This window comes from Cryptomeria japonica, chromosome 1 (assembly GCF_030272615.1).
Source record: "Cryptomeria japonica chromosome 1, Sugi_1.0, whole genome shotgun sequence".
NCBI lineage: Eukaryota > Viridiplantae > Streptophyta > Pinopsida > Cupressales > Cupressaceae > Cryptomeria > Cryptomeria japonica.
This window is the reverse complement of record NC_081405.1, coordinates 427507872-427535235: the sequence shown is the minus strand read 5'-3', so window position 1 is coordinate 427535235 and position 27364 is coordinate 427507872. Positions and strand designations below refer to the sequence as shown.

The 27364-nt window shown below is 35.6% G+C and overlaps 1 protein-coding gene across 4 annotated transcripts in view; it reads left to right on the top strand.

Moving 5' to 3' along the window:
- The window catches only part of LOC131065083 (pantothenate kinase 2), a 345145-nt gene that overhangs the window by 32805 nt on the left and 284976 nt on the right, over positions 1 to 27364 (top strand). For all 4 annotated transcript variants that reach the window (XM_057999509.2, XM_057999495.2, XM_057999488.2 and 1 more), the window contains 4 exons: positions 15817 to 15936; positions 16179 to 16273; positions 16414 to 16507; positions 23956 to 24087. In XM_057999509.2, coding sequence (XP_057855492.2) covers positions 15817 to 15936; positions 16179 to 16273; positions 16414 to 16507; positions 23956 to 24087 — 441 coding nt within the window. The remainder of the gene's footprint in view (positions 1 to 15816; positions 15937 to 16178; positions 16274 to 16413; positions 16508 to 23955; positions 24088 to 27364) is intronic.

Genomic DNA, 27364 nt, shown 5'->3' with positions numbered 1-27364 from the left:
TCTCAGGTTTCTGGGAGGGTTGCTTGTTTATTGTTTGGTGTTATTCAAACTATGTTTTTTCCGAAGACTTCACCTTTCTCTAAGCCGTGACTTCATTTCTTCCTATTTTGAATTTTTGAGTGGCCCTGCAAAACTCGACGAGATATCTGCAATGCGATATCACATTGTGTGAGGTCCACTTTATTGTTTTGGAAGGACATGATCACAGTTTCTCTGTGTCGTTGCTCTTATCTGGCATCTGCATCGTATCAGCTTACCTTAATGCATACCAAAAGATTCCCGATTTAAAGAACAGTGCTGGAGGAGTCTTATGAGAAGATAAGACTCAACTACAATACTAACTCAATGGGAACTGACAATAAAGAGATAAGTTTCTTTTATGTTTGAATGATGTTCATGAATTTTCATAACATTGGAATAGTGAATCATTATTTCTATTTATGCTTGTTATAGGTGGAGGCTACACATGTTCTAGGTGCATAGCATGTGTTTGTGAACTTCCAACTGAATGCTATATCTGAGCATCATCTAAGCTATCATTATGTTTCATACTGCTGGAAGTGTTGGTCACTCTACTGATGGGAGATTTGGAATTGGGGTATGCTCCAACATACCTCTTGATTGACAAGAGGGCTCTCCCAGTGAGAGGGAGCAGACTGCGAGGAGATTTTTATTCTAATCTCAGGATGGTCATATTCCAAGGATCATGGTCTTTTCAGCTTCAGAGGTAGCTTGACTTTTTAGCTTCAGAGGGAGCTTGACATTTCAGCTTTAGAGGGAGCCTGACATTTCAGGTTTAGAGGGAACTTGACATCCAGCTTCAGAAGGAGCCTGATATTTCATTAGAGGCAACCTTGGACAAAGAGGTCAGAAGGTTGATATTAGGTTTAGAGGGAGCCACATCATCATGAAGATTTGGTTAATGCATTTTTCTCTGTGATGGAGAAATATGAGGTGAAAGCCTTGTAATGTATTTTTCTCTGTGATGGAGAAATTTGAGGTGAAAGCCCTTGTAATGCATTTTTCTCTGTGATGGAGAAATTTGAGGTGCAAGCCCTTGTTAATGCATTCTTCTCTGCGAGAGAAGTTTGAGGTGCAAGCCCTTGTTATTGCATTCTTCTTTGTGAAAGAAGTTTGACGTGAAAGCCCTTGTTCCACCCTTTGGGAGATGGTGGATGTCATGTCGAGAGACTCCATGACAACATCACGTTGAGTGACTCTGTGACAAGAGCTTGTGTTTATTTCACACATGGGAGTAGTCATGGTGAACATCATGTTGAGTGAATCCATGATGCTATCACGTTGAGAGAATCCGTGATAAAGTTTTGTTTTTACACATATGGGTGTAGCCATTGTGTTTGTCATGTTGAAAGACTCCATGACTTGAAAATTAGTAAATGATATCTCCTTTGGTAAGAGGGAGTGTTAATGTTTGTAGGTGTAGGAGATTTCATTATTCCTGTGATGGTTGTGAATCTATATTGTTCGACAATTTTGAGTTTTGCGTTTGATTCTTTGGATTCTTTCATAGTTGGAAGGGTAACAGCTTCCTTGATAACCTTCACCGACCTGTGTGCATGAAATAACAACTTCGTGGGAGCCTTGTGTGTGCTGGCAGCGGTTTTCGTATTTCATCCGTTGAGAGGTTTAGATTGTTTCATCGCCTATGTGACTCTTTTGATAACCGGTTTATGTAACGGCTCACTTTGTAACTGCCGATAGCTTATGCTTCTTCAGCTTTCCGTCTTCCTCTGTCAAGATATATCTTCGAGCCTTGTTCTTATATATTGTAGTGTTAGCAGGTTGTTGGGGGGGTGCAGGAAGGGAGTCGAGATATATATATTTTCTTATGAGATCATCCGTGTGAGAAGCCTTGGATCTTAATCTGCATTTTTGTATCTTCTCTTCATATATGATTGATGTATGAGTATTTCATATTACAGAGAGCTTATGTGTTAGCCGTATGGTAGAAACTCTCAACTGTCTGAGACATTATTGACTCTTTCTATTAATTGTCAAGTGATTAAGCTTGTGAAGCTTTGTATCAGATTTGTGCCTTTAATAAAGGTTGATTTTTGGCGTGGCTAGGTTTTTCATCCTCAGGTGGAGGGTTTTCCCAGGATAAAATTCTGTGTATCTTGTTCTTGTGAGATTTTTCCAAGTTTCAGATTTCTGTGTCTTATCTTTCTGGTTCTAACATTAACAACAAACACACGTAAGATCTGAAGTGTAAAGCATGTATATCAAACATATACAGATTAAACACTCTATGCACAAACCCGATACATCAAGCATACACATGAACACTTAAGACATGAGTCATACATACAAATATATAAGGTGTAAATCCAAAGCATCCACATGAGACATTAAGTGGCAAATATGTAAGGCATGAAGTGTGCACGTAACTCATAAAGCACAAATTTACTTAAGGCATGAAGCTTACAAGTAAACATATGCAACATAAAGTATATGTATGAGGCGTGAGGTAATGCACATAAATACCATAAGACATGATTGGTGCAGGAGCACCCATGGTGTAAGGCAAATATATGGTCAAAGTCATCATTTGAAATATAATTGATATTTGAAGGTCATTTATGATGTATTTGAATCCATTTGGAATGATTTGTAAGGCTTGGAAGCCTAAAAAATGTAAGCAAGTCCTGATTATGTCCTAGTTGTCCATATAGGCCCTTATAGGTCAAGATGGTCAAAATTGTATAAAAGGCCATGAGAAGGCTATCAAGTATGTAAAAGGTATTAAATAGATTATTTGGACATGTTTAGGGGGTTTTTACAATTTGGAGAGTCATTAGGAAAAAGTGTCAAAGTTGCAAGAAAATTGCAAAAGTGCAACATTTGCAAAAATGTAAAAGTGCAACATTTGCACATAAAGTTGTAAAAGGGAAGATGAAGGGTCATAAAGGTAGTTGGATGGTTTATAACTACCAAAGAGTCTATAAATATGTTGTATTGGTCGAACCAACCAAGAACCCCAAAATAATGCTTGGTTTTCAAGATGTTAATAATAGATTACAGGGTAGAAAAACTATTAAAACTGGGATAGATTTGAAAGATGTTTGGAGCATGGGTTTAATGGACTCTTGGAGGGTAGAAGATTGATGTTGAGGGCTTGAAAGTAAATGGTAAGATTGTTTTTGAATTGTTTAACATTGTGTTATGAGATGGAAGGATGTTGAGTTATTTGGTGCTTTGGAGACGATGATGTTTGTGTTGATATTGAAGGAGTTGATTTGAAACTAATGTATGAAGGTTTTGATAGTGGATTGATTGAATGTTGTTATATGCCTCAAACGTATCAAGGTTGCAGATTGATGATGATTTTGGGTCATTGAGAACCCTAAGATTGGGACTCCATGGTTTATTTGGGGTTCTTGGTTGGTTTTTCAAGAAAATTGCAAAAGTGCAACATTTGCAAAAATGTAAAAGTGCAAAAATTGCACATAAAGTTGTAAAAGGGAAGATGAAGGGTCATAAAGGTAGTTGGATGGTTTATAACTACCAAAGAGTCTATAAATATGTTGTATTGGTCGAACCAAATCATTATTGAAGAAAAGGGAAGAAAGGAGAACATTTTGGATACATTTTGGTGCATTCTACTATTATTATTTTAATTGGCTTTCCAATTTTTGTGTTGGTTCCAGGCCTTGTATGACCATGTATGGCCTGGAAACCTTTGCATATGTATAATGGATAGTTAGATATGTTAATTACCTTTCTTTTCCTTTTGGTTTGGAGTGATTATGTTTAGAAATGAAGAAGATATGGAAGTTTTGGTGAAAGTTGTTAATTGCAGATTTGATACTTCCTGAGAACAGTCACATTGCAGCGTATGGTATGAACTCATATGAGATTATAAAGACCTCTAAATAGACTTATTGGAAAGATATGTGAATCATCTTTCTTTTCCCTTTGGTTTGAGGCGTTTTTGTTTTTATTTGTGGAAGTTATAAAGATTTTGGTGAAAACTGGTTTTAAACTGTCTTAAATGGAGTTGTTGGAAAGGGTTTGTACTTATCTTGTGATTTCACCATTGGAAAAATTAATGACTTGAATATTATGAAAGTAGACTCAGAGGGCTTTCATTCAAGTATGGTATTGTTTTAGTTTGGTTAAGTATTTGTTGTGAAATATGATGCCCTAGCAGGCAGCAAGCATACATTTTCCAGATTTATGACAGTCAAAATTGGTCTCGGTGCAGAGATGATAACTTTTATTGCACCGTTGGATCTTTATGAATTTTGGATATGTTGTTTATAATACAGTTATTCAGGGTCTGACCGAAGGGATTGAGATGTTTAATTCTTGTTAAAAAGTTATAGACCTCTGTGTATAGGTCTATCCAAAGGGGCAGCAAGTTGGCAAGTTTGATACCTAGATTAAGTTTTCTTGATTGATTGATTGTTGAAGAATGATGAAATATGCCTCTAATGAATTGTTATCATGATTAAAATATGGATGGATCAACATGATCCTAGAGTTATGATTGGTTTTTCATGATGCTCTGCATCAATGATGGGCATGCATAAGGTTTGAAACAATGCAAGGCAAGAAGCAACGTGCATGAATACACGTAAGGAATGAAGTAATGCACATAAGTAAAACATGAATCATACATATGAATACATGTAAGACATGAATTATAGGAAGCATGAATTATATGTATGAATACACTCAAGGTGTGTAGAATATGTATAATATAAGTGAATACAATACATACAATACATAAAGTATGGAGTATAGACTTGAATATGCTTAAGTTAAGTAGCAAAAAATCACTTCAGTCGGGAAGTATATATGTGAATGCACATAGCGCATATAAATTTGCCATAGTCATAGAGCATACAAAGCATGAAAAACACACACATGGAAAAATATGTGAATCATCCACAAGAATACACTCAAGGAATGTATCATTCATAAGGCATGTAGACAGATAAATGCATATAAGGCATGGAGTATGCATGTTAGGGGTAAAGCAATAAATATACCACAAGTACACAAAGCATGAAGTATGCACACAAGACATGTAAGGCCTGAAGCAATACACAAATACACATAAGGTACAAAGCACATATAAGAAGGCTGCTCAGGGAGTGGACACATAAAGACACAAGGCATACATGCTGAAAACATATCAGACATGAAGTAATCACATTAATACATGAAGCATACATTAGGAAGGTACATGATGTAATCATTGGACACATTAGGCATATAGTAAACACCTAAATATCTGCAAACCATGAGTATACACTTGAGAGAAATATACATAAGGCACATGAATACTCTTAAAGCATGAAGTATACACTTAAGGCAATAAGTACACACGTAAAACATAAAGTATACACATAGGGCATAGAGGATACACATGAATATACTTAAGGCAAGAAGCACTCACATGAACACACATGAAGTATACATTAGACATGTAAGGCACATAAAAATGAGCAAGGCATTAAGCATATACGTAAGCATCCATTCACATGTAGAACATGAAACATATACATTGCAAGGCTTGAATATACATATGGCCTGAGTCATATACATTAAAACACTTATGACATAATCATACATATGAATACGCATAAGGTGTGGAACACCCATATGAATACACATAAGGCATATAGGACATGAAGCATACATACAAATATATGACCATTCATTCAAGGCATACATATGTATTTTCAAAGCATATGAAACGAATGCTCATTGAATAGCTGCAAGTCATGAATCATAAATGCACGTAAGGCATGAAGTACATATGTCAGGCATAAGGCAATGAATACACATCAAACATGTTCCTTAATAAAATATCCTAGTTATGATGTTTCAGATCCCAGTGTAGGGATTAAGAGAAAGTACCTCAACTTCTGCTGTAGTCAAACTTGCAAAATAGAGTTAGAAAATACTACAATTTACACTAGGGAATGATTATATAAGCAACTATAACATAAAGAGAGATTCATGTAGCAATATCAAAAACAGAAACCTAAATTATGATAGTGGGGGAAATAATCATGCCGGGTGTCTTGTTCAACAGTTTCCCCTACTCAATATTGTCATGTAGGGTGCCTTAAAGTAAGCTCTACAACACTACCATCCGAAGAAGCCAAGGGTCCATGGCATTCCCTAAATATGCCAGAAAGATCACCATGATAAAAGAGGAAGAATTCCATGCCAGCATCTTGAAGATGTTAGCGAGCAGAGCTAAGGACAAAGTAAGAGGGGCTGGATGAGCAAAGACTCCTTCCACTATCAACATAGAGCTAGGGCATAAGATTGAAGAAAGACTTACAGAGCGGTGTGTTGTAGGGCCACTTGGTACCATTTCCAAAATTTTGGAAGGCAGTGGCAGGCATAGAATGCTACATGAGTATGCAAAAACAAAAAATGAAGAGTTGGGAATGACAAAAGTTGGATTTATTGTAATAACAATTATTTTATTGTAAAATGACTACTTTTGGCCCTATATAATGCAATTCAAGGGGGGGCATGTTGTGACGTATTCACACATCGCCCCATTGCGAATGGGGACCCCTTTTTTTTGGCTTTCTAGGGTTTGCTTTCTAGGTGTTTAGGGTTTGTCTGTTAGCCTTTGCATTTTGAGTGTCGCCAGGGGATCAATAGGATGGTAGGCTCTGCTTGAGCTAGGTTGAGTCTTTGGGGCCCCAAAATTAGGGTTTCTTTGAAAGTCTTCCTTAGGGCCTGGTTTTGCTCTTGTTGCTAATTGTGTCTTGCTTGGTGAGTGAGTATCATTCTTGAAGGTCCGAGCTAGGTCAAGTTGGTGAATGATGAAGTCTGGAATGTCATCCTGATCTCCAAATGCCCTGAAATTTAGCTAAGTTTGGAATGTCCTGATCCTTAAATTTGACTAAGTCTGGAAAACTGAAGAATCCTCCAAAAACTAGATTTTGCAATGTAACTCGTGGAGGTCCGAAACCACTCTCAAACATCTTGAAAGTATATATGGAATATAACTTAAAGTATAAGAAACTTATATCTTTTTTCTTATACTTAAATGTTATATTCCATAAAATGATCCTAACAGAGAGTCCAAAATGTCAAATTTCGCTCTTGACCCTTCCAAAGGGTCCAGAGCGAATTTCGCTCCTAACCCTTCCAAAGGGTCCAGAGCGAAATTCTCCATAAGACATTCTACTTTGACCAAAACCTAGAACTAACGCATTCCCAGGCTTGAATGAAGGTAAAAGCGCTTGTTTGAATGAAGAAATGTGAAAATGAAGTCAGGATCTTGGCCAAGAACATGATTTTCGCTCCTGACCCTTCCAAAGGGTCCAGAGCGAAAATCCTTGTGCACCTCAATTTATCACTTGTCAAGACTAATTTCATAGTTCTTTAGGCATGTTTGGGGGTGTCTTGACATGTTCTAACCTTAGGAGGTGAGTAAAGGTGGATAAGGTCAAGATTTTAGCCAAGAATGTGAATTTCGCTCCTGACCCTTCCAAAGGGTCCAGAGCGAAATTCTTGAAAACACTCATTTTTCCTTCAGCAAGAGTTAGGACCTAGGTGGAGATGCATGAGGAAGGATCTATGTTTGCCTCCCAAAGAGGGTGAGAGTTGGAAAAGTCAAGGATCAAACCCAAAACATGATTTTCACTCCTGACCCTTCCAAAGGGTCCAGAGTGAAAATCTTTGTAGCTCTCATTTCCTTTTTAATTCTGACTAAGTGTTGGTTTCTAGGGCATGTTTGAAGATAAATTTGTTTAATCTTGCCTTGAGATGGAGTTGGTGGATTTTTGAAGAACAAGATTTTGGCCTAAAGGAGAATTTCGCTCCTGACCCTTCCAAGGGTTGAGAGCGAAATACATCATAAACTTCATTTGTTGCCTTGAATGGACTTGAAACCTTGTTCCTAAGGTGGAAAATGATCTAATTTTGCCTCTTGAGGTGGTTTGGAGTTTGAAAAGTGAGTAATCTAGCCTAGAATGAAATTTTCGCTCCTGACCCTTCCAAAGGGTCGAGAGCGAAAATCCTCCTAAAGCTCATTTCCTCCTTAGTTTGACCAAATCTTGATTTGCAAGGTATCTTGAAAGGTAGGATAGACATCTTGTGGCCTTTGGAAATGTTTGAAAGCATTGAAATGTGAAGGATTTTGGACCAAAAGATGAATTTTGCTCCTGACCCTTCCAAAGGGTCCAGAGTGAAATTCCTAAAAACACCTATTTTTCCATTGAAGGAGGTCCAGTCCTTTGTTTGTTATGGCGTGGATGGAAGTGAGATAGCATGTCTTTGCCTCTTGAGGTGGTTTTTGAATTGGAGAAATGAAGAATCTAGCACAAATCTTGATTTTCGCTCCTGACCCTTCCAAAGGGTCCAGAGCGAAAATCTTCTTAAGATGCATTTCTTTCCTTGTTTGGCTAAAATTTGATGTCCAAGGCATGTTGAGAATGAACATGATCTAGCCTTTGAGAGTGTTTGGTAGCTATGAAAATGAAGGATTTTAGCCAGGAAAAGAAATTTCGCTCCCGACCCTTCCAAAGGGTCCAGAGTAAAATTCCTTACAAACCTACCCTTTTGACCTTTCCTGGGCTTGAAACCTTGTTCCTAGGGTGATGAAAGATGAGATTCTACCTTGCAATGAAGTTTCAAGTTGAAAGAATGATGATTTTTGGTCAAGAATGAGATTTTCACTCCTGACCCTTCCAAAGGGTCCGGGGCGAATTTTCTTAAAACCTCTCTTTGCTATCAATTTTTTGCTAGATCAAGTGTGGGATAAGGTAAAATCAAGGAGAAGTTGCCTCTGAAAGTGACTTTAAGTTGCTAGAAACCATGAAAGATGAAGGAATTGAGCCTAAAAGTGATTTTCGCTCTGGACCCTTCCAAAGGGTCCAAAGCAAAAATCCTAAAAACCATCTTTTCTTCCAAAATTTGAGCAAAGTTAAACTTCGACAAGGGTGCGAGAAGTCATTTGGATTGCCTTAGAGTGGATTTTGGTCGCCAAGAATGCAAATTTTGAAGCCAAATGAGAATAACGCTCCTGACCCTTCCAAAGGGTCTAGAGTGAAATTCCTAGGATCACCCTTTTTTCCTTGCAAATCAAGTCAAGTTTTTGGTTTTTATACCTTGGAGAGGAGTGAGGCAAGGTGTTCTAAGTCTTGGAGGTGATTTGAAGTTGAAAGGATGGCGAAATAGCCCTAAAACAAGATTTTCGCTCCTGACCCTTCCAAAGGGTCCAGACTCCAGAGTGAAAATCCTAAAATCTACCTATTCCTTTCAAATTTATGCTAAGCTATGCCTAGACCAAGGTAAAGATGCCCTTGAGATTGCCCTTGAGTTGATGGTTGTCTCCAAAAATGATGATTTTAGGCCAGAGGAGGAAAATCGCTCCTGACCCTTCCAAAGGGTCCAAGGCAAAAATCCTTCAATCACCTATTTTGCCTTGCAGAATCAAGTTAAACTTAGGTTGGATGAAAGAAGAGAAGTATTTCCTTGCCTTGTGAGGTGGATTGAAGTTGAAATGATGAAGAAGTGAACTACAAGCAAGAAATTCGCTCCTGACCCTTCCAAAGGGTCCAGAGCGAAAAACACTAAAACCACCCTTTTCCACTAAAAACCACCCTTTTCTCCAAATTTTGTGGTAAGTCAGGCCTATACTAGGGTGAGAGAAGCTATTTAGAATGCCTTAGAAAGATGTTTCACCTTCAAAAATGTGAATTTTGAGCTAAAATTGGAATTTCGCTCCTGACCGTTCCAAAGGGTTCAGAGCGAAGTTCATCAAAATCCCTATTTTCTCCTTGTGTCAAGTCAAGACTTTGAGTCCTAAGGCGTAGTTGAGGTTGAAATGATGTTTCTTTGCCCTGTAGGATGAATTGAAATGAAGGAGATGAGGAATTAAGACCTAAAATTGGAATTTCGCTTCTGACCCTTCCAAAGGGTCCAAAGCGAAATTCTTAAAACCTCTATTTTTGCCCCAAATTTACATCAAGCTTGGTGTTGGTTGAGAATGAAGACGTCCTTGGGCATGTATCTAAGGAAGTATGATCACAAGGTGAGAAGAATTTGAGCCAGGAATGCAAAATTCGCTCTTGACCCTTCCAGAGGGTCCAGGGCGAAATTCTTATAGGGCCTGTCCCTGGAAAGACTCTTTAACAAACTTAATTTTGATGTCTTCTTGTTGATGATTTAAGGTATAAAATGCTATGTTGAAATGAATTTATTATGTGTCCTTAATCATCTTTTTTTGTTTGTCTTGCAGTTAAAAGGACGACCTTCTCCGGTCCAGCATCATCAGGGACGACCTCTTCCAGTCCAGCATTCGAAGGAAAGGTACACCATCCATCCTGCACATTGAAGACAAGGGAAGTTAAAGCAAGGGTTTGTTGAAGAAGCAGACAGTTTCAGAAGAGTTAACTAAAGCTAGCTTCTCAACAACATCAAATTGAATATCTACCAAGTTACAAGTGTCAGACAAGGTGGCATCCCAGTCATCACTCCTCCAGTCGGATTGGTCCACCTCAACGTGTCCAGATTCAATGTACCTAACTCATGGGAGATGGCACAAACTTCGATGTACCTACCCCGGTTCTCCATTGGTCGAATATTCCAGAGAAGACATGTGTCCAAATAATGCAATTATTTCATTGGTCAGAATTGAGTTTGTTGTAACAAACCCTAATTAGGGTTTTAATGTAAAATCTCGGCCATTCATCTCAAATTGATCTGAGCCATTGAATTGTATTGTGGGCACTATATAAGCCCTGGCTCCTCATTTGTAAAGGCTAATAGTTAGTCAGTAGTTAGAAGGTGAATAGTTAGAAATAGTGAATAGTCAGTTGATAGAATAACAATTAAAGTAGAATAGAAAGAGAAGGCAAAGATCGTTGCCAAGATGTTGTTGTAAAAGACTTGTAAAACTTCATTGAAGAAATGGTGAAATCTATGGGTCGATTCAACAATTTGCATGGTCTCTATACTTCTCATATTTGATTTCATGTTATTAGATGAGTGGAAGAAATGTGTTTGATTGATGGTGGAATTCGTACATCCATACTACTAGCAGTTTGTTGATTGCAGACTTGCCTTGTGTAGTCAACTGGAATCATTCAGTTTAAGCTTAACTTCAATTGCCGCTTCTTCACTGATATGCATCAGCCTGATGGTGTCTATGCCTGTAGCGATGATCTTAACATCATAAAAGTTTTCCTCCGAAGATCGCACTAACCTTGTGGAGATGGTCTTGGGATGTCAAAACAAGACTTAGTTAGAATTTCATCAAAGATCATTCATTGCTCCTACATTCTTAGTGTCAGAATTAGATCCTTTCCTCGCTAATCTAGGCTAGTGAAATCTTGTGTTCCAGCAATGTTCAAAGCAAATCAGATGTTTAGTCATCAAGTGTAAGTCCCCTTGTGATTCCAGCAAAATCACATCATACCACAAAGAGCTTATCCACGAGTAGAGAGCCTACATACAAGAACCTTGGAGTTGCCTCGACTGATCCTTCGGCGAGATCTTCAGCAGTCAGGAAACTTTGCTCAAGAGAGGATAAGATACCTCTGGGTATTTTATTCTGTGTTTGGTCGTGTACAAAATACACATCAACAGGGCACAAGTTAGTTATTTCCTAGCTACCAAATTTACCTTTTTGTGCCTTGAGCCCCGTGAAATTTTGTCTTCTAGTAGGATTAATTGAAAATAGTTGAAGGTAGCTGAAAAAGTGGTTGATGGTTGTTGAGCTCATTAACCAAAAAGTTGTCAGGACTTCTAGAAGGCAAGTCAGAGCCATTGGATGGATGGAATCCTGACCATTGATTCAGAATGTAAAATCTATAAAAGTTGGGAATGACAAAAGTTGGATTTATTGTAATAACAATTATTTTATTGTAAAATGACTACTTTTGGCCCTTCATAATGCAATTCAAGGGGGGGCACAAGTTAGTTATTTCCTAGCTACCAAATTTACCTTTTTGTGCCTTGATCCCCGTGAAATATTGTCTTCTAGTAGGATTAATGGAAAACAGTTGAAGGTAGCTGAAAAAGTGGTTGATGGTTGTTGAGATTATTAACCAAAAAGTTGTCAGGACTTCTAGAAGGCAAATCAAAGCCATTGGATGGATGGAATCTTGACCATTGATTCAGAATGTAAAATCTATAACAGGCTAGTGCCTCTCATTGTAGGAAGTTAGAAAAAGAAAGGTTAGACAACTAGAATTTTAGAAGTAGCAATAGTTAGAAGTAGAAATAGAATAGAATAGGAATTGTTGGACACAAATTGTTGTAATGGTAGTTGGAGCAGATGAATAAAGCATTATAATATGGTGTTTTGCTATTTGCTTTAACTTGTTTGCATGGTTTCTCTTTGTCTAGCTAATTAAAGTTCAGTGATCTTAATGGTGAATTGTGAGGGTATTTGATTTGATTTCGGGTTCATACCATTGGAGGCTTGCTGACTGCAGGTCTTTGTGCATGGTCAGTTTGAACCTACCATTGTCTTTAGTTCAACTATGAATGTTTGTTTCAGACTTTGCTAGAATTGGTTATCTAAATGAATATTCAGTCTGAAAATCCTCATATTGCCTTTGGAGCTTGCACTATTCTTGTGGAGTTGTGAGTTTATCTCTAGCCAAGTAGGAACTAGTTTATTCCAAATTTGTCTACCTATAGCACCAATTGTTATTGTCATTGTCCCTAGGATCTCTAAACCCTATCCGTTTGCTATTTATTTCGCCCAGTTTCAAAAGTAAAGCATCGCTAGAACACCATACTAGATGTAGGCCAGCTTATCAAATGCATAAGTCCCTTCGTGATTGCCAACAAATCACATCAATCACTGAGTTATCTTGAGCAAGTCAAGACCTGATACTTGGAACCTTGAATTTATCTCCTTTGATCAATCCAGATAGAACTGGAGATTTCCTTATTCAAGAGAGGGTAGGATACATTCAACATTCTATTCTGCGTTGAACGAAAGTGCAGACTTTTGCCATCAGCAGGTGTTAGGATACAAAGTAGAGAAGATGGTACCAGAATTAATTAACCACTACATGGATATTAAACTTCTCATACATCGAACTCTCAAGATCCTCCAGGTACTCAAGTGTAGTAGTAGCATGGGATTTGGTTCCAACTTAGCTCACTCACTAGTCATCTAGTACATAAACTGTCTAAAGGTCACTAATGAGCAGTCCAAACAAGACACTAAACAAATGGAGATCAAATATCAATTCAATCATGCAATCAAGGTAAATGCATACAAATTTACGAAGGGAACATTCCTAGTCATTTTCAAACCTTTCAGTACCTTTCGGATTGAATACAGACTAATCAGGACCTGAAATAGATTCTGTGCACCACAGTTTGTGAGAGTTGCAGTCCCATCCGAAGGACACTATCACAATTGTGGCACAGTCCACACAATTGGAGTTCTGTCCAGAACAAAATATTTTCACATTTCAGTGTCCCAGGGGTCACAATACCTTTCCTAGGTTCAGATTTTCAAATAGACTTCTAAAACTTCAATTACAAGGAAAATAATATTTCCAAGACTGTGAAGGAACGATCCCCAAGAAGATCAAAACTCCAAAGTTTCACCAGGTCTTCGTGCTGACCTAAATCAGACTCAGCAATACTCATATATGGATTTCAACACAAAGAAAGCACCAAATTAGTCATCTTCACAAAACTAGTTCAGTACTTTCCTTAAAGCGCCAAATTTATTCATCCTTGTAATTAAACTCTACATGCTTTCTAATAGTGAAATTGCACATCATATACTTTCATAGAAAATTCAAGATTCAGTTCCAAGTTCCAATTTTTATCATATACTCTTTCCTAAGCTCATAGATTTAATCCTAGGGTTTTGTATTCATTTCCCTACAACATGAATCTTATGGTTTTGGTTTCAAATTACTACTTTTAGATTTAGTTCGCAAAAATCAGAATAACAAGGATTTCAAATTTATTAAATTTCAATTCTACAAGAATTCTAGTTTACTCTAAATAGAATTGATTGGTTTTCCTATTCTTTCTTTAGAATGCTAGTGCTATTCAATGAATCCTTTACAATTTCAAACATAGAATCAATTATAAATCAATCGTAGATTCACAAACACCTAATTCATTTTAACTTCAAATGAAATGTGATCTAAATAATTCCATGCTAAGATGCCAACCCATTCAACCCCCAATTTGATAACCTTGTCGATCAAGGCTAACCCTTGAATCAAACTCTCGAATCCTTTAACAATCTCTTTTAAGTCTCCTCAAGCACTAATTTATATTTCTGTGAGTGTGAAAATGCAAATAGAATGTGTGACCTGTTGAATTCCATCTTTTAATAAAATATCTCTTCTACAAAACTCCCGAAACCCTAATTGGAAACCTTAATTATAAATAATAAATCTATTCCGTATCTTAAAAATTCCAAGTAAAATAGTATAATTCAAAATCATGCACATCACCTAATTAAAGCAATTAAAATAGTAAAAAAATATCTAATTCTATTATAATAATTATCTCCTTACAAAACTAATTATAGCTGAAACACTTATTCCAATTCAATAAATAATTAGCATTAATTCAATTTATTTAAATTAAAATTCTAAAATTAAAAGTTTGCAAAATGAATAATTAGAATACAACTTGCAACTCAATTCTAATTTGACTAATCATTTATTCGGAAATAAATATTGATTAATTTCAAATAAAGACATTCTAATTTACTAATTGATCAATTAAATTTAATCCTAACAATCAAATAAGCAAGCATTATTTAAAAACCAATTCTAATTCTTTTAGTCATCTTAATTAATACATTTAACCAAGTATTTACTTAGCAACTTTCAGTTACAGGTTTATCGTACTTCATTGACCAAACTAGTTCACCTTCCTTAGTATGTGTTCCCATCATCAACACATCTCGACATACCTTAGTAGCATTATTTGATAATAAAAACGACTTAATCATATTATTAATATTCAATTAAATTATTAATGTTAATCAAACACATTTGTTCAATTAACAAGTACGCTTATAGATATGCAAAGTAATCATGGTAATTTCATATAGGATAATCCATCAGCAAACATCGACAACCCATGTCCAAATTATAACAGGACATAAGATAATAATATTATGTCCAAGCATCTGGAAGATGTCTAAATGTGGTATAATACACAAATGTGAGCATGCTAACTTTTTGGTATAATACACAAATGTGAGCATGCTAACTTTTTCCACCTAAATATTGAAGTCAATAAAACCAAAGTAGATGTTTTATTGTGATGTTTGTTCTCTATGTTACCGGGTTCCTCAAGACTCCCTCATACCTATATGGATATGGCTCAGGTTTGGGTCTTGTGCTGATTCCTCAATGGTTTGCCGAAGGTTTAAGGGACCTTGGGTGAACCTAGGCCAAGCTGCGGCAAATCCAGGGGGACCCAAGGACTGCCAGAAAAGAATCAGAAAAAGGTTGTTTTATATAAACATTTTTATAAACAAAAGAGTGCCTGCATTCATAATTTCGTTCTTATGTGATAAAATTGTGAAAATAGCGTGCATTATGAAGGTTTGTGTGGTTTCAAAGGCCTTAATTTGGGCTTTCTTTTATTTCCTCCTTTCTATTTGTCAATCCAAATGATCTGATTTTCACAATAATCTAGTTGTTGGATTCATTATAGCTTTCTAAATCATTGTGTTGTTTGGCCTTAAAATTTATGGTGCTTAAAAGAATTTAGATCCAGATGATATGGTTATGATTGCAATCTAATAATTAAAGATGGGTTTTAAACACACAATTTTAATGGATCTGGTAATCTGGACATTTACAGGCAATTCGTCATGAAGCATTTACCCACATGGAAGGCCACAAAGAATTTGTCCAGATAGACCAGAATGATTTGTTTCCATATCTTCTTTGCAATATTGGTTCTGGTGTTAGTATGATTAAGGTATAATCTTCAGATCTTCTAACTATTTATTAGCATACTTCTTTTCTGTTCTGATTCCAAGGTTCTAGAGATGTGTCTAAGAATAAATAATTGCTGCATCCTATGCATTAAATATGTTTGGTATTTTTTTTTTATATATAAAAATCAAGCTAATTAAATGCTCTAATTCTATAAATACATTTTGATGTATTTATTTCATCAATTTTCTTTATTATCTGTTTTTTATTTACTTTCTTACACAGGTGGATGGAGATGGAAAATTCCAGCGGGTAAGTGGAACAAATGTTGGAGGAGGTACATTTTGGGGGTTAGGACGACTTCTGACAAAATGTACGAGGTATGCACTAGATTCCTTTGGATTACTCATCCAAAAGCTGAGCAATATATATAAGTGTGTTTTTCAATGAACAATTAATGTTCATAAAACTCAAAAAGTATCAAGTTTTAGATATTATGACTGACAAGGTACAATTTTAGTTTTGATGAGATACTTGAAATTAGCCAAGGAGGGGACAACCGGTCAGTGGATATGCTTGTTGGAGACATTTATGGTGGTCTGGATTATTCAAAGGTACTGATACAAATAGTTGGCAGAGTTTTCTGATGAATAATAGCTTGTATTCCAAGAGGAGTTCCTGTGTTGTAGTATTTGTATGTACATTAAAGTCATCTTGAAGTTGTCTCAAATTTAGCTATTATGTGCTGTCAAGAATATTTTGGTGCTCAAGAGAAACTCGAAATGTTTTAACCTCTTGATTGGTATAAGCAAATATTTGACCTTGATAGGAGCTGCTTTTTCAGTCAATGTGTGTTTAAGAAGCTTCAACTTCCCACTGACCTTTTTCCTGTTTTGCTGAGTTTCTTGTAATTTTTCATCAATTCTGTAACATGTCAACAATATATAATCATTTATTTTGAAAGTTGTTGTGGCCTTGGAGGATCTTTTTTGGACTTCCATATCTTCAAGTTGATCACTTGTTTAAACTGTCTCTTAATTTAATAGTCTAAGCTTGGAAAATATTTAGAGTGTAAAACTTTTCTTTTTGTATACACCTCTTGTTTCCATGCTCAAATTAGAAAGGGAAAATACCTTTTTATATGCATTAATAATCTGCTATTGAGGATCATTTGCCTGGATATTCTTGCTTACGATTAAGAAATTGGCAAGAATGTAGTGACCTTCCTGCCATTTCTAATGCTGTATACTTTGTTTTGGCATGATAATAGACAAAATAGATAACATGAAAATCAGCTTTATAAATCAATTTGATATGAATCTATCCAATTCTTAAGAAAAGAGGTTCTTAGGGAAATGTAAAATATTATAAAAAGGTGGTGAATGCCAAAGAGCACTGCCATTTCTATGTAGGCGGCTAGATCATATGATAGTATCATTGTTATTGTATGTACTTAAATTGTCTGTGTTGCTGTAATGTCCCTTTTTTTGGGCCTCGGTGAGTAGAAAGGATATAAATTAATTAATTAAATAAAGTTGTCTTAAATTGATATTTTTAAGCAACTTGCATTAATTAATTATTATCATGAATTTTTAATAACTTTAGCTCAGGGCCAAAACTAAAATAATATGAAGTCATTTTTGTGTGGAGGTAAAGAATTATTATTTATTTTTCAAAAGTGTCTTTTTCTAGAAGTTCCAAAGAAGATTATAAAAAGAGAATGAAGGGATCCATTTGTGCACTCGGAGCATTTGATATTTTGGTTGAAACCCTAGTTGTGGAGGTGATTAGATTTTCTATTGTAGTAGGATGAAAACCCTCAGGCAAAGATTGGGTTCGGCGATGCAATATTTCTCCCTAGTCAATTGGGCGTGATTCACGTAAGTTCATGATTTTTTATAAAATGTTGAGTTTTGTTGTCGGCTGCAAGTTTCAAGTATCCTGGTACAAATTTGTTTAGATTGCAGGCAAATAATAAATGTCATTTTGATATTTATGAAGGATGAAGTATTCAGGGAATATCAATGCAGTGTGTGTGCTCGTGAAAATAATGGTTTAGAAATCAATAAGTATACCATGCCATACTATATGGTCAAATCAGCCAAGGCCAAACTCTTTCAATCTGTACAAGAGTCGTACAACTCACAAGTGCATATAAATATTTTATTGGATGCCTTTTAACATCAGCTGTAGCCTCTTATGGGGTTTCGTAAAGTCAGCACCACATTATAAAGGTGAGTCAAAGCTTTTTGGGTGGTGCTGTACACACAAAAAAAAAAGAGAATTGCACCACAAAGGAACTGCCAAGGGTGAGGATGTGACAAGGTGCAGTGGTAATTAGACAAAGATTGGGTATTTAGACATCAAGAATATCCAACACAGCTAAAAGACAAGTAAGAAGAATGGAGTGATGAATGTTGGAGGGTCAAAGGTCTTCTAAGACTCCTACATGGCTCCTAGTGGGCCCCATATTGGCTGTCGCAGCTTCTTTGAAGAGAATCACAACTTATATTAGTTGCTATCAACACATTTAAACCTTTCGTACTAGGCTAGAAAGGAGTTGTATAGTTTCAAGCATAGTTTGAAGACTTGCTGAGTACCCTGTAAAACTTGCCAAACTCGTGAGTGTCTGAGCTGGTCGAGCTGAGTCAACCAGACTCCCGAGCCAAATCTGGCTGATTCTTGAAGAGTACTCGGCTGAGTCCTGCTCCAAGATTCTGAATCTGGAGTCTTAGGTTCAGATTCTCTAGTGTTGGGCTCAGACTCTTTCGGTGCCTGAACATAATAGACATAGCGACTAAAATTTTAAATTTTGAGATTTTGAGGGTCATATGACATGTTAATGTTTTAATTATGACAAAATGATAGTCAAATCAGACTTCTTTGTTCTCTAAATTCATTGATTTCTTTTTTTTTGTGTGATTATGAGTTTTGTTTTTGCTGAGCCCATGCCAAGTTTTTTGCAGAGTCAAAAATTTGGGCCGTTGAGTCGAGTCCGAGTCCAAGTTTTCGAATCATGGTTTCAAGGATGGACAAATACAACTCTTGATTTTTGTTTGGTCATTCAACACTTCAGGTTAGCACATATAGGGTATGGTAATTACTGTTGATTTAATAAAAATATATCTGCTATAAGGAATTTCTGAGTTATTACTTTTGTAATAGCAGTTAAGAAAGTAATAAAGAAATTTGTTGTGATCTTATTTTTATACAATATTGTGGTATCAATGAAGATGAATTCTGTGAGTTTTGGAAATAAATGTTATGCTGATTTCTTACATCATTTTAAAACAGGTTGGAAGCCATCTCAGACCAATCTGTTACAAAGTGTTGGTTGAAATGTCAGTAAATTAAAATTAGAAATATTACAAGGAGTGGAAAACCTTGAGCACTGATAGCTAGTAAGAAGATAGTATAAGTGATATTTCCATGATAGTATAAGTGATATTTCCATGTCAAATAAAGATAGTAAGTAACATGCTTATCATAACAAGGAAAGCATCTTCAAGAAATTAAGTTAATCTTTCTTACATGGAGAAGGTTCAACTGTTCAAGGATGACATGAATACCATCTAAGCATCTTGATCAACTATCATCATACTGGAGAAGATCATCAAGTATTGAGCATTGACATAAGACTACTTCAGTTCATTTGGTGCATGAAAACCTAAGACGATTATCATAGCGAGACTTATTGAAGATCCATCCAATGAAGGACAAAGTAATGATATTAATGAGGTCTATGAAAGCATTGATTAATGATAAAGAACAATGACTTGAAAGATAGTCTAGTTTATCGATATAAGGAGAGGAGTAAACTACTCTAATGATTTGTCATAAATAATGATTAGTAAAGCAAAGAGCTGTTAAGACAGTAATTATGTTTTGTGAGCAATATCAATGATGGTTAAAGAAGTACACAGATTGGTGATCAGTAAACAGATTGAGTAAGGGAGAATGATGATATTAATTGAGATAATAAGTATCTTAACAGAATTATACAAACATCGATTTAACAAGCTTTGACATAATTATAATATCAATGACTAATTGATACAATTTGATTAACCAAACTAATGGTTATGAAGAGGTCGATCAAGAAGAGATATGACTCATCGAATTCAAAGGATGCCATCCTTTCTGTTTGAGAGGTATAAGAGCAAGTTCAAACACATTCAATCAATGATCATTGGAACTTTTCATTGGAACGTCTCAGCAGGCATTATGTCAAACAGCTTGCATGAAAGGATCATTTTGAAGTCATGTATATTTTGGTTTGTATCAACTTCATTTTACATTCGTATGGTGCTATAAACTTGCAATTTCCCAAAAGAATAATCATATGCATTTCCAACTAAGATTACTGCTGGACGAAATCAGACTATAGAGTAAAATAATTCAGAAATTAATAGTCAATGACTGATTTTCTGACCTTTTTTTATTACATAGATAACTCCAGTATCTGAATAGCAGCATTTTAAATTCAAAAGGTCCGCAATTGCTTTCTCTTATACTTCAGATCTGATACAAATCTTCTTCTTAGAGTCTGATATCACAGTTACTAGGTTGATCGCTCCTATCCAAGTATGAGACTATGAGCAATGACCATGCTCAGATATACTCTACACCAAATATTCTTCATTCCAACTCCCGAAACTCAACACCACAAGGGAATAGACACTTCCAACACAAGCCTGTTCAGATTCTTATCCTCTGAAAGTCTAAGAAATGTAGGAAAGTGGAGACTAAAAATAAGCTGACTGGCTGAAACTAATGAACCTTATCTGCTGAGTGACTGTAGCCTTCACCCAAAATAGCACAGTTTACCATTAAACTCAACAAATCCAAAATGTAAAGAAAGCATATCCATGCACAGCAGGAAACCTTCACAAAAACAACCCAATTCCTCCTCCAAACCCTAGCAAAATGTTCAGTAGAAATAGAATATGTACCTTACAACAGCAGTATCCTCTTTTCCAGAAATTTGAAACACAAGTGAGATATCTGGATAATATCTCCAATTGACAATGGGTAATATCTCCAATTGACAATGGGTATCCGTTCACTGCCTCTAAGCTCGAGGGTTTCTATCCTAAAACCTATTGAAAGCCAAAGCTCCCAAATTCTCCAAGTGAAAATAATAAACCAAGCCTGAGAAATGAACTCCACTAAGTTGCTTTTATAACATTCTCAAGAGGCTCCACTCTCTTTACCAATCAATGTGGGATAAAACATTTCTTCATAAATAAGCCTCACATAAGGACATAAAGGGCCACCTTTTAAAACAATGTTCTGCAACTAGGCCAAGGGGTACAAATTATTTAAGTTGTAAAGTGACAATATAATAGACTTAAGTAACTAGAAATCAAAAAATATGTCTTTTTAACACAATAAAATTCAGCCAACGTCCAAGAATGACATATTTCACTGCTAGGAAAATAGAGGCCGACTCACTACTAAAAATAGACACTTACTAAAAATAGCAACTGCTAAAAATAGTGTGTCCAAACACCGAACTGGCCCAATTTGGGATGCACTAAAACTTACTATAGATAGTAAGTGCTAAAAATAGAAAGTCTCGGACAAGTTGTCTGAAATCACTCCATTTGGTGTCGTTCATCTCCATTAATCCATTTGAACTCATTGGTGCATCAGAAACCCCCAAAGCCAACGCCAATTGCACTACGAGAGAACCCTAAAAAAATGGGGACATTACAATTTCTGATGTGTATGTTTATGCTTGCAACAATAGATGACAATGTTGTTTCTGATCTGGCAATGTAATTATGCAAGATTAATGCCTTCTCTGATTGTTGACTTTGTTCCTTATGCAATTGGTTGTGTGCCTACGGCAACTGCTCTTAGAAGAGAGATCCAAATTGGATAAAAGAATAAAGGATAAACTGAATCGGTCCTGAATTGAGAGATTGAGAATGCCCTCTTATACCATGTGCTTAGGATGAGAAGTCACATGGATAAGACATGCTTCATGTCTCTTTGTGATCGTCTTCCTTCATAACACTTACTAATCATACTGCTTATAATGACATCCTTTCATTATTATTAATCTTCAAACTAGTGATCGATGGTAATTGGTTGTTATCGTGTCTCTTCATTGAGATTAGTGTCTAACTTGTGATCGCTGATCGTTAGCTGACATTGTGTAACTTAATCATAATCATTAATTAATATTTACTCTTGCCTCAGTCGATATCTTTATAATTCAGATTACAGTATTATGAGGTGGTTGACTAGCATTTAGATATGGTCACCTTGACAGCATGTATCGAGTTTGGTAAACTTGGCACCAACGGATTCAAGGTTGTCGACATTCACTGTGTTTCATGATCTAATCTCTTCTTCATTGTGATGTATTACAGTTGGGTGCATATGACTCCTTTCACCCTTATATGACAATATCTATTTGTTCGACCTTCTTAAATAGTGATAGATGGAGTGGATATGATATTGGTGAGGTTAACGAAGAGTTCTCTTTACTAGGAATTGTACGATTACTTGTGTATCTTCACACCATCCTCCAAGCTGTCTTGATGATATGTTGAATCATCTTATAAACATCTGACTTGGATCGTATAATTGCATATTCTTAAAAACCTCTTTGATGGAAGATCAGCTGCGCATGCCTTGGATGTTTGCAAGTCTTTACGCCTTGATGGATAGATCATATATCAATTCCTTATTTGTCTTTATCCTAATAATTCATTGGAATAGGGTGATGTTCTTGATGTTTCCATTCTGCAGTTGATATAAGTATACAACCTAATATTGGTATTATGTACACTTTGTTACTTTCTAATTCTTAACTACTTAAAGATTGTCATCAAGGCTGCCACCCTTGATCACACAACTGTTTGTAATTTTCTAGGCCAAGTTGGGGACATTACAACCCTCACATGTGCTAAAATGGTATAAAACCTACTTGAACAAGTGGAATAGGTTGACAAATACTTACAGACCCAATTTCATCAGTTGGGTAGGCGTTTAACCCCCCAAACTCCAAATTTCTAACTGAAGCCCTAGGCAGCAAAGGTAAAAAAATAATTTTGGACTTAATTTTAGTTTCAAGACCTCTTGAAAACTGCATTATGCCTGTATTGATCTTTTACATCTCCAGGTACTACTTGAACTTAAAATTCCATACAATGCCTGAAATTTATAGTTTATCAGTCAAATAGTACCAAAAAATGCACTAAAACAGCCCTGTTTTGAAGAATGGCTTGAATTCTTTTGTTAATGATTGAAATTAATTTATTCATCTAGAGAATGATGACAAACTAACTAATAATGCCCCATACACAAGAAGATTAGAGAACAAAGCTTTAAATCTTATTTGTTTTCCAAAAATAAAGGTCTAAGATCCCTATTCACACCCTGCAATTATTCCTGCAACAAAAACTGGACTTTTTCTTCAAAATTTCCTCAAAACTAACTTGTTACAATGTTTTTCAAAGTTCTATATCATCCCTAAGTACATACTCCATCCTCTTAGAAACCATAGTTCACTAACCATGCATTAAAAGTTTAAAACCCTTGATTAGGTACTTGGGGCTTAGTTACAAACCAAAATTGAAATTTATGATTTCTTATCTAGTCAAACCTAACTAGATGGCTCCTAACATGTAATTTAACATCTAGCAAAACGTTGAATGCAAACCTCAAACAAAAATTAAACGATTCTCCTGCATCATACACTAATGATCTTTGGAAAGTAAATAATCATTGTTCACTAATAATGCTATGGATAATCTTGAGCATGTTATGTCCATTGATTGATTATTGTTGCAGCAAAGTATTTAATGTTTTCTCAAGTGTTTATTTCTTTAGATGCTATGTAGAGCTTGTGAGAAGCTGTTTCCAATACATTAGATATTATACATAGCCTGCTATGAGATTGAAATTCATGCTCTATTGATCTATTCTTGATAATGCATTAGGCACATGGACAACTTGTTCTATATACTATCCTGTATTGTTATGATAATATGATGTTTGCATTTCTTTAAGTTATTGTAATTATCTATGTTTTTAACTTCTGGTGCAGATTGGTCTTTCAGCATCCACTATAGCTTCAAGCTTTGGTAAAGTTGTATCTGAAAATAAAGATCTTGCAGATTACAGGCGAGAGGACATTGCTCTTTCTCTACTTCGAATGATTTCCTACAACATCGGACAAGTTAGTCAAAATTTTAAAGAATATGAGCAGATTATATTGTTATCCCTTTTCATTTTGATTTTACTCTTAAAAAAGCTGAACATACTAGATATGTGTACAAACAAGTTTGATGATGCTTATCAACCAGCCAGCATGGCTTTTCTAAGCTAGGTTGCTTTTCTCAACAAGCCTTAAATGCAGACATTTATAGAAACAAAGAAAAGGAGGACACATTATGTTTATTTCCTCTATTCTTTACATAAGTGGATATTTTGTATTTAATAATTCATCCTTGCATGCTTAAAAGTCTAGTTATTTGCCTATATGGTTCGTGCCAGTATTTCAGTGTAAAATTCTATTTATTTGGAAAGATGTAGATGGGAAGCAATGCATAGAAGATGGTTTGAATTGCAACATTAGAGTCTATAAATCTATACCTGGTTGTTCATTCAAATGCTTAAAATCCCTTTCTTGGAATACTGGAAAAACAGACAGCCAAATATATATGACAAATATGATGTAGAACCTGCAAGCACATCTGGTGTAGGAGTAATTTGTTCTGATCCTTAGAGGAAGCTGTTGGTTCAGCCATGAAGGTTTGGGAGTTTAGAAGGTTGGAAAATGTACAATTGTGATGGATAGAAGATATGCTAGGAGTTTATAATAAAGCCATTGACTTGGGAGATGCCTTAGACACTCATCATCCCCGATCATTTTTTCTTGGTCCTAACTACTTGTAAATGTCTTGGAAATGTGGGGACTTCTTCGAAATGACTGATTGTCGCCATGACAATTGGGGACTTAAATGACATGCTCTGTCACAGGGACAGCCAGCCATCCCCTTGCAATTACACTTGACTTTTTTATAAAAAGGGCCCAAAATACATTAAATAATACATATTTTTTTCTTTTGGGGGCCCCCACACGACTCTCAACACTAAACGAGAGGTTTGGATTTGCAAAACAACAATTTTTCAAGCTCCTTTATGGTGTATGATAGTCACATGTTAGGGTTGACTTTGCAAGATTTGAAAGTAGTTTTCAGCCATTTAGTTGGTAAACTGTAAAATAGCAAGGTTTTCAGGATAAAATTAAGCAAAACAATAACTAGGATTTTGAGTTACTTTTGTACCTCTTATGGTGGTGTTTCAATCCCAATATAGTGATTTTGTATCACTGAAAACAACAGTTTTTAATTGTTTTTAGTGACAAAATTGCAGTTTTGCAACATTTAATGCAAAATTTCCTTTATTGTCAAGGCAGCCTCCTTTCCAATGTCAATACAAAGTTAGAAACTTGTTGTCACTTGTGTTAACCACAACAATTCCGAGACAAGTAGATAGGACCATTGTGTTGAGGATGCAGTAGCTTCAGTCGAAATTCATAAGGATGACTGAGTTACCGTAATTGTCTAATTGGCCATTGGCCTTAGACAATTACGTATGCCAGCTATTAATGAAAACGATATTAAATGTTGATATGTGACGTTTAATAAATATGCAATTGTTAATGATTACTAGACTAAGTGTTGCAATCGATTAATGTTTGAATCGGTGTATATATATAATTGTGATTACATTTGAATCGGTTGGTAACCGATTCAAGTTGTGAATGGTCATCAGGTTCCATGGTGAAGAATCACGACTCTATAAGAAACCTTCTTATATCATACATTAGCAGATGCGTTTTCTCTTGACAGAAAAAAAGAAGCAAGTACACGATATAAGGGAAGGTGATTGATAAATACAGTGATAAAGATAAGAGGTGGACATATATGTAGTAGTCAATATCCATTACACGGTGAACACACATTAACCCTGCAGATGCGGATCACGTATGATACACGGTGAATAAAATGATAGAGCAGTCCGTAATTATTATCAACTCTAAGGAAGTCCGATACATTACAGATCGTGACATATAGAAATATGTTAGAGATCGTGACATATAGAAACATATTGCATATCGTGGCATATGCATACAACAGATCGTGTGATATACAATAAGTGCAGAATCTAAAGACAGTAGGTCATAATCTTCAGTGAATATGGAGGTCACACAGCAGATCGGTGACATAGACAACAAGCAGATTGAATTCTACGAACTGATCTGTGGTACACACACACATCATATTCGAAGGATTTAATTTGATATCGTCAATTGATATCAGATTGTGATCAAGGCACAATTAAATTTTAAAATTACCTGCTTATCCAAATCTGATCAAAACTTAACACATTGATTGCATAAGTATTTTGCAAGTTCAGGGGTAGTAGCATATTTTCTTTCTTGTCATTTTGTAGTTGGGACTTGCAGTGTTTGGGCATTTTGTTGCAAATGTTACATATTAAGAATCTATACTGTATATAATGAATTCATTATCAAAGTTATTATCTAAATATTTAAAATTTCCTTGTATTTTTTAATATTTTCCTTTTTTTAATAGCCATCCTCGAAATGCGTTCCTCCATCCCCATCTTGGGGACTTGGTGGAACATAGCTATGAACCCAAAATCTTTATTAAATCCACCTTTACCACATTGGCACACTATTTTTGTCTTTGATATGTGGTACATTGAGTGTATGATCCTTTGGATGCAAGATTTGAATCCATTTTGGCTTTAGTGCATGGCTGCAGTCCGCTTTGGGATGAATTACCATGTCCATGGAGTGAATCTGACATCTCAATGAAATCCAATTTTTATAATGCTATTGCATGAATTGATATTTCAAATCTTAAATGCGATGAAATCTTAATGCTAGCAGATTACGTATAATACCTTTATTGTACTATTGCACTACTTAAATGCTTTGGCAATTGTGGGCAAGAGTCCCGGATGTGTAATTTTTATGCAATTTGGAAGGATTTGAATTTTGCAATGAAATTTCAAATGCTTGAAACTTATAAAATCTACCTTTACCATGCTATTGTATGCTTGGACAAAACGTTAGGAAATTCACACTTGCTTTCTTTTGCAAAATCCACATGGATGTGACAATATTATTAAATCTGCCTTGGAATGCTATCCTAGAAACTGGAAGTCTAGAATGATGAAAACATGAAATTGAACATGAGTTTTGGTGGATGCGACAAAATATAGAAAACAAATAGGCCACCAATGATTCTTCAAATCACAACCCTGCCAAAGGCCAGAACTGAACTGTTATAAGTGAAAACCCAAATGGACATAGAATGCGATAACAGAAAACTTGTAACTGGGCAAAACATGAAATACAAACAAAAATGGTTAAACAATTTTTTTTTGATGATGTAGGATGTAAATTTAATTACACTAGC